The sequence below is a fragment of the Boleophthalmus pectinirostris genome, unplaced genomic scaffold (genome assembly GCF_026225935.1).
Source record: "Boleophthalmus pectinirostris isolate CB_2022bp ecotype Guang Dong unplaced genomic scaffold, ASM2622593v1 HiC_scaffold_18, whole genome shotgun sequence".
NCBI classification, from domain to species: Eukaryota; Metazoa; Chordata; class Actinopteri; order Gobiiformes; family Gobiidae; genus Boleophthalmus; species Boleophthalmus pectinirostris.
This window is the reverse complement of record NW_026571133.1, coordinates 33,097,890-33,109,522: the sequence shown is the minus strand read 5'-3', so window position 1 is coordinate 33,109,522 and position 11,633 is coordinate 33,097,890. Positions and strand designations below refer to the sequence as shown.

General features: G+C 36.6%; 1 protein-coding gene across 2 annotated transcripts; it reads left to right on the top strand.

Moving 5' to 3' along the window:
• The first annotated feature begins 4,090 nt into the window (after positions 1-4,090).
• Positions 4,091-11,529, top strand: LOC110166383 (progestin and adipoQ receptor family member 3-like). 2 transcript variants are annotated; one of them, XM_055154194.1, is made up of 8 exons: positions 4,091-4,343; positions 4,412-4,508; positions 4,659-4,900; positions 5,871-6,033; positions 6,944-7,099; positions 7,852-8,049; positions 8,129-8,219; positions 9,505-11,529. In XM_055154194.1, the coding sequence occupies exons 3-8, from the start codon at positions 4,695-4,697 to the stop codon at positions 9,642-9,644; spliced, it is 954 nt and encodes a 317-aa protein (XP_055010169.1). In that variant the 5' UTR covers positions 4,091-4,343; positions 4,412-4,508; positions 4,659-4,694; the 3' UTR covers positions 9,645-11,529. The 2 variants fall into 2 exon arrangements, with proteins under 2 accessions (XP_055010169.1, XP_020787277.2); XM_020931618.2 differs by lacking the exon at positions 4,412-4,508 and having other exon boundaries at positions 4,091-4,229.
• Positions 11,530-11,633: the final 104 nt, after the last annotated feature.

Sequence of the window (11,633 nt, the reverse complement as noted above, 5' to 3'; positions counted from 1 at the left end):
TTTAAATAAATAACTTCTAAAACTTTGTCATGATGAGGTCTTACCGTTATTTGTTGTCAGTACAAACAAGTGCTGGGAGTTGCATGCACTGTGAATGAAGAACAGATGAAAGTCAAACATTACATTATCATCATGTTATGGTGATTTGATAATGTTTTTTTCTAAAATGGAAACACCCTGAACTGGTTTGTGGTAGACATTGTTACAAGGTAGAATCACTCACATGCTCACATTACAACAAGAAGGCCAGTCAAAAGTTTGCCAAATAGTTATAAATCCGTTAGGGTGTGTTCATTGTTATCTTGTTTGGTCCTTAACCCAATCTGTGTCCAAGTGTAGGTTTAATCCTGATTTAGTAGCCTACTGATTTAGTCCTGCTTTGGTAGAGATTTAGTTGCATCATTGCAATATATAGTTCAAAATGAATCCATAATGGGAAGCTTATGTCTGCAAACAAATAAAGACACCCCTGGATGCTTCTCAATATCTGCAGCAGATTAGGCTTCATGACTTTATGGGTGTAGTCAGAGCAGGGTTCAGCCTGACATCATAGGCAAATTTTTTGTGAATACAATCTAATACGAGCATTCACAGTTCCTGACTATAAAATCATTCAGTCGAATAACCAAATAAATGTATATGTCATAAAAAGAGGTCACTGAAAAGCCAGTGGAACTTTATAGACATCTGCATCAACCTCAAACAAGCACAGAGTTGAGTTGAGGAGTCAAAGTCGAGGCGTGTCTCTGTTCTACTTTATTAAATCTAAAGCCAACAAAAGTCAATAAACAAGCTGAGTTAATGAACTGTGGTTCTGGGTTCTGGGTGGGACAACCCATTAGCATGTTGTGTTGATAACTATTCAAGAGACTACAAAAGACTGTGTGGTTTTGTTTCTTCTATCAGTGCTGCTTCACACAAGTGATGCAGTGATGGAAAGATTTTGGCTTTCTTTATTTATAAACTTTTTTATTTTTCATTCACAAAAAATATGTCTGCTACGCAAGATAAAGCTAAGTATTAGATAAGTAACACTATAGGATGAATATATTATTTATTATTATATATAAAAATGTGTGTGTGTGTGTGTGAATGTGTGTGTGTGTGTACACAAACACACACACACACATAAATAGAAAGAGAGAGAGAGATTTTAGATTTTAGAGCAAACATAAACACAGACACCTAAAATTTAATTTCTGTTCATAGATTCATGAATCAGAATATTTACCATCCTGTACCTGTACCATAATAATATTCACCAAATAATAGTGAATGAAAAAATAAGAAGCAAACTGTGTGCCCTCTGCTGTATTCCAAGTGCATTGCAGAGGATGTCATCTACAGAGAAGATAAAATGTTCAATATTGCTTGTAGAGGTCGAGAATATTTTAACTAAAGTTATGTAAAAAAAAATCCAGTGCTTTCATGGATCCTTTATTGTCTAATGCAGTATATAAAAATGTACTCTATTGCCACCTGCTGGAGATGCCCTGAATGAAGATGTCATCATGATGCAAATGCTGGAACAATCAAGTATCTGGGTTAATGGCATTTCCCTAAAATCTTCTTTGGTTTTGTAGTCTTTAAAAAAATAATCAAAGCTGCATTTTTACTCACATTTTTTGCAGTAACCTGTAACTGAATACATGCTGTTTTAAAATTTGGAATATTCAAAATGTTTTCTTTGTATTACAGTATAATTTGGTTGTTGATCAGACAGTAAGAGATGTCTTGCTGACCACAGCTTAACCACTGTTAAGACGCCACTTGAAGATTATCTGAAGTTACTCTGGAAACATGTCAAGGTGATATTATCTTTATGTTAGTTAAGATTTCTGTGCAAGACAGCCATGTGCATAAAATGGACCAGAGTGATCCCTACCTGATAGAATGTGTTAAAATAGGAAGGTGCATCATAAGAACGACAAAAAAAAGCAGATACCCCCAGACATAAATTACACTGAGGATGGTTATGGACCGAAGAGTGAGATGCCTCCATGACAAAGACCTCATTTTTGTTGTAAGTCTTAACACAATCTGAGATGTGTTCATTAAAAAACAGACTAAAACTGATTTTCTGTTCATAGACTGATGAGCCAGAACAATCCTATCATCATGAGTGAAGAAATGAGAGAACATATTGTGCCCTCTACTGTCTTCCAAGTGCATTGCAGAGGATGCCCCTTACCGAAAAGGTGAAATATGCTATTCAAAATGGCTTCTAAATTTTAATATTTTCAAATCTAAAAGCATTCATTGTTTTTCTCAGCTCCTTCTAAGAACAAACTTGGAAGAAATTAATGAATGTTTTAAGCAACAATTTTTTAGGTCTGAGCACCAGAAGCTGGCAAAGGACCTGTTAGTATCGCAAAGCGATGCTCCTAATGGGTGGGAAGTGAAATGATGCAGTGTGACTCGCCTGTAGTGACCAGGGACCCTTGCCATGATGTAGGAACAGATTCATCCAAACCAGCTCAAATTTGGTCTAAAGGAGTGTGACATCAAAAGATATGAAAATTTTTAACACACGTCTTACGGGGTCTAAGCAGTGAAGCAACAAAAAATGCATTAATGCTCCCTACAGATTTAAATAAGATTTAACAGGTTTTTCAAAAATTTATGATATTTTGCAAAAAAAATCCACTTTGCCATCTCGATCCAAAAAGTCAGTGTCACCCATGCCATATTTTTTATGGTGTTGCCGTAGCGATGATATAAACTTTTGTGTTATTCTGTTATTGTAATGGTAAAACTGCTAAATTGCACAAACTTTGGCCAATTTCACTCAAATTGTAATTGTTGGTGCACACCCTGACCCTGAACAGATTGATATAAGAAAATACAAAAATGGACAGGGTTTAGTCTACAGTTAGGGCTATGGTTAGCATTATGCATAGGGTTAAGGTTGGGGGCTAGAGCTAGGGTTATGGTCAGGGCTATCGTTGGGTTAGGGTTTCGGTTAGCACTAGGGTTGGGACTACGATTGAAGTTACAGCTAGGGTTGTGGCTAGGGTTAGGAGTTAAGGTAGGGTTAGGGGTTAAATGTGTTTGCAGGGCACAGCAAGTGAGGGTTGTGGTGTCGGTGTGGCACAGGAGTGAGAGAGGGCCGATCATTGCCACTTGCGGCTGTATTTGTAATTATTACCCTGTAACAAAAGTAAAAGCATTGTCAATCCAATATTATTCTCCCATAACTCTAACTCCTGGGTGTAAAGTATAAAGTGTATGAATAATAGGGAAGGCTTAACTCTCCAGATCACTGCTCTCATTACTTACACGTTATATGGTGAAATATGAAATATTCCGAATAGTTCATAGTCAAGTTCAAGTTCATGTCAAGCTCTTTGTAGCAAGAACCAACATGAAGAGGATAAAGAAACATGTAACAAACATGAAATAATAAAACATATGTATCAATAAACTTTTTTTTTTTAAATAACAATTGAAACATTTTGTGGAATGAATTATTACACTATAAAAGGCACTCGTGTCTTCACTCCTCTTCTATCAACATAGGCCTAAATGTAGGTGTGTATGTTTAAAAGTTGAGTTGCTACCATCACTGCTGTTACCATAAAGATGTAATAGGCTTACGACTGCTGTAACACTGGAATTAAAGATAGTACAAAATACATTTGTTTTTCAAAGAAAACAACAGCCTAATATATGTAATGATTGAATAACTGATTCTGGAATTACGATGTTTTTGGGACATTTGAGTTATTTTATTCACTTTTCACACATATTGCATATTGTGTATCAATTTCATAAAAATGTTATTTCAAGTAAACCTATTGTTAATCTAGTATCGTAGACATGATCTGTTCAGTGAAGTGCTTGCAACATACTTACCACCGACTTAATTTGGTTACCTACATTATTTGACTACATAATCCATATACTACAGTATTAAATTATTGTTACATTTATAATTAAATAATTATGAAATTATTTATTGCTGAGCTCACAAACAAATTCTAAAACATCATAAATACTTCAATATGTAGGTCGACTATACTCATTCTTCCCACGTGGTGGCAGTAACGCGCTGCTTTCTATTGTTTTCATTACTATGGTGAGACGAAGAACGTTTTAATTCACTGCTGCTGCTGGGATGCTGTGTTTGATCTGAGTCAAATGAGTAATCTTACTTAATATTAACTTGCGATCTGTGTAGATATGGCATCACAGGAGACAATCCTTCGGTATTCGCGCTGTGGATAATGGTAGGTCCTTTCACCCAGTTTCTGCTTTCTCGGAAGTGAAAGCCTAATATTATCTGTCAACATTAGCACCTTAGCCAGCTGCTGCACCAAGGGGATCAACCTCATCACTGCAGTGTATGTCTATTTTCTTAGTTATAACTGCACGGTATGGTAACATTTTAACTAGTCTGTTTCCTCTATAGACAATCACGAGGAGTTGGAAAAGGGGAAAGGAATGTTGCAACTAACTAGCTAAACCAGTGTATATGTAAACAATAGCATTTCAGTGGTGATGTAAAGGTGAGAAGTAGGTCCCTCTTTTAACATCGCAGTCCTAGTTTTCATCTACTTACCTAAAACATCTTTCCTTAAAATAAACATAATAAACTAACATGACAGTCAAACGAATAATTAATGCTTAATTCACTGTTTCTCATTTCCTTCTTACAGCCTTTGTGTTCGGTCCTGGACTTGTGAGAGATCCTCATGAAAAGGATGCTGCTAAAGGTGCCTCAGAAGCTGCTGAAAACTGCCCACTACATCGAGCTGGGCAGTTATCAGCACTGGCCCGTACTCATACCTCAGAGGATACGACTGTACACGTACGAACAAATCCCTCCATTCCTCAAGGAGAACCCCTACATCACCGACGGATACCGGGCCCACCTGCCCTCCAAACTCTGCCTCAAGAGGTGATATACTATGTGCTATTTTCTGGTCTATGTTATGATATTGTTTCCTCATCAAAAAAATACCTGGACTTGTGTTCGCACATCACACATGTTTAACACACAAACCTAGGCTGAGTTATTCTCTCTAACGGAAAACTGTTCGATTTTGTGTGGTCATGTTTTAATACAGGAAGCGCTCCACTGTATTTTTAAACTTCATACACATTAACTAGAATCATCTGAGTAATCTCAGCCCTGGAAATGCCATTCTCTATTGAACTAAAGGTAAAAGGTAGCTGTCACTACATGACATCACAAGGAGAAACAAAGCATTTTGAGATTTGGAGATGCAGACAGGCTAATAATGCAAGGTTACTGAAACATTTGAATGAAAGAAAACTCCAGGTATGTTTTTGAGGAGATAACGACACTATAACATGACTTAAAGCTCACAAGAGCCAATTTTGTATATTATAGGACATTTACTGTAACTTATGGTGCACAAGAAACTTGTGAAAGAAATTGGTTGAGGGTTCGCCAGCTGTTTGTGTCCATTGAGATGGTATAGCTTGGCATACTGCAGATGTCAGCTACAGTATTGGGTTATTCTGCTTCCAGGTGAAAATGTCAACACTGATTTTGTTTATTGCCACATCACATTGAAGGTGTGTCCAAACTTTTGGCCTTGTAGTAATGACTGTAATGTAATTAAACAAATATATATTACATATTACTACTCTAATGATGAGGAAACTAGTCTTTTCACTGGTGCAACAACGAGTCAGTGTTGTCCATTGCAGTGTCATAAACTATATGAAAATCATAATTATGTAAAAAAAAAAATGTAATACTCTACATGTTGCAAATTGAAAATTGTGCTTTTGTTATTACAGTGTACACAAAATCAATGGTCAACATTGCATTGTATTCCTCTCCTAATGTATTACTAGTATTATTTAAAATATGTTTTATCTCATTCTCACAACGGCAGCATTTTCATCTTGTCCAATGAGACGGTGAACATCTGGAGCCACCTGCTGGGCTTCCTTCTCTTCTTTTCACTGGCAGTCAATGACCTGTGCACTGTGTTGCCCTCCTCCGGAGCCAACAGAGAGGACTATGTCATCTATGCCATTGGGTTATTCTGCTTCCAGGTGAAAACGTCTACATTGTTTTTGTTAAAACATGAAAACAAGTTATATTATCTCTATTCATTCATAATGCAGTGTAAGACTGTAGTGGACTAAAGACATGTCCTGTTGATCATCTAGTTGACTAAATAGGGAGTGTGGCAAAACTCTGGCTCAAAACTGTTGTATACTTTTATGCATGTAATCCAATCTGCACTCACAAGACATACCTGTCAATGGAGCTCATGAAAAACAAGTATTTACACAAAAAAGTACCAGTAAATAATATGTAAAGGCAGATTAAATTTGTGAATAATTAGTTTAATCTGCTTTACTACATATAATTATCAAAAAATACAAACTCTTAAAATAACTTGCTAACATCTCTTTTTTTGTCCAATATAAATCCTTATAATCTAAATAAAAGGGTAGTCAACTTAGACACAATTAACCATAATGCAATGTATTTTAAAATGTAAAATGTATTTTCTTTACTTATTCTTTTTTTACTTATTACATCAATATATGTCATGTTACAGCCTATCAAGACATCAACAGGTTTGTACAGTATAGAGAGTAGACAGTATTAAAAGACTAGACAATGTTAAAAGACTAGAAACTGACTCCTTTGAATGCTCCACTGTTTTAGATGGTACATCATTAGCATCATAGCACAATTGCCTAAGTTATTTTGCGGAAAATGAAAAAATAAATGGCCTGTGTTCATTTTGTGTTTTAAATCTTTCTGATTGACCAAGGACAAAGTAAATGTCACCTACAGAATGAGAAAGAAAACTCAGTCTGGGTAAATATGACTTAGGCAGTTATTGCTATGACTCTAAGGCCGGTACTTTGTAATAATCTATTTTGTAGTACTTCTGTTAGTGTCTGATCTGTTGAACGATAAACAAAAATCTTTTTTTTTTGTGATCAGGTGTGCATGCTGTGCTCGGTGGGCTACCACTTGTTCTCGTGCCATCGCTCAGAGAAAACCTGCCGACGGTGGCTGTCGCTGGACTACGCAGGGATTTCAGTGGGCATCCTGGGCTGCTATGTTCCCGGGATCTTTTACGCCTTCTACTGTGACGCTGTATGCAATATTCTTTGTCCACCGAACTTTACTTTGCATTTAAAGCCTTAATCGGGTCTATTTTTTGATACAACTTCTGATTTTAAGGGGCATAGTAGGCTGTTTTGAGTATAGAGAGACATTTGGCCAAATACAACATGCACAATACTTTTCAAAGATAGGTACTCCTGACTACGATCCTGGCCTTTGATTGCCCACCACTCCTGACGGTCTCTGTGACATTCAAGGATTCATCAAAATTCCCTATTGATGGGTTTCAGGCAAAATAATGCGATTCCAAATCTAAAATTCAAATATGAGATTTTTTCACTGGGGACAAAAATCACAAAATCCTTCAAATCAGGAAGAAAACCATGAATTCAGACAATACCTAAACCTGTCTACCGATTATGTTAAGTAATAATTATTGTTACTTATGGTTCTAAAATGGAAGGCTTTCAGACCTATCCATGAGGGCTGAATGATTTGGGAAAAATATCTAATTGCTATATTTCAAAACATGTTCATATCTTTATTATAGGGTTAGCGATTTTTTCCCCCAGACTAAGACAGGATATGATTTGTGGAGGAAATGATGGCACTTCAAATATTGCAGCCTTTGTGATTTGCTAATTGTGTCCACTCAAATTGAAATTCTGACTCAATGGTAATCTTGCAGCCCTACTACCCCGTCATCAGACCAGTCCATTCACCCTGTGCTCAGCTATTGGAGGTGAATTTTTGAATAACAGTAGGTTTCTTGTGTGTTTCAGTTCTGGCGACAGGTCTACCTGATGACCGTGCTGTCCCTGATCCTGGCTGTGTTCTCAGCTCAGGTGCACCCTCACTATCTCAGCAATGACTGGAAGAGAATCCGCATGGCCATCTTCTGCTGTGTGGCCGGGGTCAGTGTGGTGCCTGCCTGCCACTGGGTCTGCCTCACCGATGGACTAACTTCTGATATCGTGCAGGTTAGGCAGATGGGCTTTTTCGATAAATATACATGGGACACATTTTGGAGTTGTTAAAACAGTTTTGTTGTGTGCACAGCTGTTTCTGCCTCGAGTATTAATCATGTACCTGATCGCTGCATCGGCTTTCCTCTTTTACGTCACAAAGATTCCTGAACGTTACTTCCCAGGTAAGCCCTTCACCTTGCCTATGTATGAATATTGTATGTTCATAAAACTATTATTTCATATCAGGTCATTTTTAGATTAGGGTGACCAGATTTTCAAAATAAACTGGAACATCCCTGGTTGTTAATAATAAAATTGTGAAACGAGTGTGTAATTAAGGAAATTAAGGAAAATTATATTTCTGTATTTTACCTTAACAAATGTCAATTTATGCCTCTCTTTACTGTTGGCAGGTATCAAATTGGTCAAAAATAGGGACACCTGGGACATTTCTTGTATAAAACTAGGACAAATCACTGTTTTTGGATGAATCTGCTGGCACAGGGGACACAGGGCTCAAAACTGGGACTGTCCCGGGTAAACTGGGACATCTGGTCACCCTATTATAGCTACACCTTTTTATTCTTTAAATAATTTTTTCCCTTACTCACTTTAGCTTGTTTTTTTAATAATGTGGATATATTGACACTGTGCAGTGACATTATGCTGGGGGCGTTTGGCATGTATCTCTAATGGTGGAATGTTTATACATATATATAATTTATACATACAATGCACACATTAGCAAACACTATCAAAAAAGTTTGGAGAGACAGAAAATGAAAGAAAAAAAAACAAAAACACATTTTCAGGAGTTTGAGATAAAAGTGAGCCTTCATGGTGCTGTTTAGGTGTTGTGTTTTCAACAAAAAGTTGAGGGTGACCAACTGAAAAACTGTTGGCTAATGCTTGTGACTGTAGTTTTATGTGTAAGAGACTTTTTTAAGTGCAGAAGGCTCAGGTTAAATCTAACATGAATAACCGAGCTTCCAAGAGAGTAGTGCTTTCAGTTAGCTTCACACCTCCTAGGAATAATGATTATGTCATCTGCAAAGTATAAATATTCATGTATTTTTTTTTACAAACTTTGCTTTTGAGTGTGTAGAATCCCTCAGTCGTCCAGGTAGAATCCATGGCAAAGGAGAAATTCAATATGTCAACTGGACAAAGGTTTATTTGGGTTGAAAACGTTTCACAGCTCATCCAAGCTGCTTCTTTAGTTCTGAACTGGATGAGCTGTGAAACATTTTCAACCCAAATAAACCTTTGTCCAGTTGACATATTGAATTTCTCCTTTGCCTTTGCTTTTGAGATTCAATGAAATAAATTGTATTCCAGACACAAACAGCATCGATTCTGCTGAAAAATAGAGACATTAAGACGTCCAGGTGTACAGTACAGAGCTCTGACATGCATTTAACTTAGTCGATCAACCTATGCTAAATATTTATGTTCTTCCCACTCCAGGCCAGTTGAATTACCTGGGTGCCAGTCACCAAGTATGGCACGTCCTGGTAGTTCTGATGTTCTACTGGTGGCAGACGGCCGTGTACATCATGAGGTTCAGACACAGCCAGCCGTGCCCATCCCAGAGGAGGAGCAGCTAAGTTAAGTCAACATATCACATCTCATACACTACCAGTCAAACGTTTAGACACACCTTTTCATGTGTTGTGTCTTTATTCTTATGCCTATTCACATTGTAGGCATTACAGCTGTGAATGAACACATATGGAATGTAGTAAACAAGAAAGTATTTAATAAATCAAAACATAATTTTTATTTTTTAGATTTTTCAAAAATAGCCATCCTTTGCTTTGATCACTGTTTTGCTCACTTCTGCTATTCCACTGATGGACCCTGACAAGGCACACACCTGTGAAGTGGAATCCATTTCAGGAGACTTCATCATGAAGCTCACTGAGACAAGGCCAAGGTTTTGCAATGCTGTCAACAAAGCAAAGCGTGGCTGAAGCAACTTGGGTTCTTTTTAAAGACAATACAGCTGGAGATCCATTTACCTCATTGACATGTTTGGGCTGCTAGCTAATGTGTAATGTGTGAAAGAAGACACAATTGACGTTTTTTAATTAGTAAAGGGTGGCTTATTTGAGGAATCTGAATCTAACATATAAATCATATTATATTATTTAAAAATATAGGGTTATTTATTTATTTATTTATTGCTACATCACATTGAAGGTGTGTCCGAACTTTTGACCTTGTAGTGTACAAAGCCAACTGATTGTGTAAGATAAGTGGAGGCCAGTAATAGCATGAAAGTATTGGTACAGATTCAAGGTCAGTATTGGTGAACCCAATGAATATTCCACAAAATCTGATAACTCGAGCACTGAACAAAATGGAAAATACAAATCAACTTTATAAACAATGCATGAATTGAAATATTAATGTATAACGCATAAACCTTGATGTTTTAATCTTTTATTTGATACTGCATTTTTGTACATATCGAACAATATATTTTCAAAAGGTGAAGAAATCAGTTTTGCCTGAATTTTTGTGTGGGAGTTTGAGTTGCAGGTACAAATGACAAAAAACTGGCATAAAACTGAGAAAAAAGATATAGCTTTATGGCAGTTGAAGAGTATATAGTGGCACTTACTTATATCTGTCCTGAAAATAAAATTGATATCACAATCACACAAATATGGAACATTTAGGCATGCAAATGTAATGGCCAACCCTGCTAGTCAATGAAATTGTCAATGAGGTTTTGAATCATTTTAAATAGCCATGAGGTTTGGGTGTTTTTGTTTTGTTTTTTTGAACGTCAAAGCCCTCAAAATGTCATCTTTACATAGGAAACTGAAATCTACGAATGCATTAAGAGAAGACTATCTACATTCTCAACATATCTAATGGGACATGGGACACAGCAGTTAACCTAGCATTTTTTCATCTATACATGGAATATAAGAATTCAGTTGAATTCTGATGAAACTGTCACATAAGAAAGTTGTCCACTGACTGTAGTTCACTTCACTGTAGACAGGTGGCATTGTCATCTATTTTAATTGCTGTTGAAGGGGAAAATGAGCAGGGACTGCCCAAATCTATCATGTTCTTGGCTTTAGGATCATGGGGCTGAATGTGCTGGTCATGAATCTCTAAAGAATGATTTTACTGTAAGTTTTATGCATGTTCTCTGCCTTATTTCATGTTTGTACGGGTGTAAATAATATACAATGTGACTGACTTGTTTGGAATTACTGTTACACCACTTCTGATGAGCCGAAAACCAACAACCAGGTGCTACAAGAACAAGACGTTTATTTTGACTGTGTGAAATCCTATTGGTTTGACTCTCATGAACTGCTTGAATCATTGTTTTTGTGCTTTTGTTTTTGACTGGTGAAATGCTAGCACATGAAATATTCACATAGGATAAAGTATAATATTTATTGGAGTGCCTATGTAAAAATCTATTTTTAAATACCTGGGGATGAATAAAGAAGAATGCTGTACATATTTAGTTGGGAAGTGTCTGTTTCTTAATGGTTGAAGATTCTTATGCCGGATTTTCGTGACTTTAATGGTTGAACGAACAACCTATTTGTAATATATACAAGCAA

Excerpts from the sequence above, each read along its gene's own strand:
- LOC110166383 (XM_020931618.2), top strand. The coding sequence starts at position 4,695 with ATGAAAAGGATGCTGCTAAAGGTGCCTCAGAAGCTGCTGAAAACTGCC. Across the intron at positions 7,100-7,851 it reads ACGCCTTCTACTGTGACGCT|TTCTGGCGACAGGTCTACCT; the intron begins GTATGCAATATT and ends TGTGTGTTTCAG. Across the intron at positions 8,220-9,504 it reads TCCTGAACGTTACTTCCCAG|GCCAGTTGAATTACCTGGGT; the intron begins GTAAGCCCTTCA and ends TTCCCACTCCAG.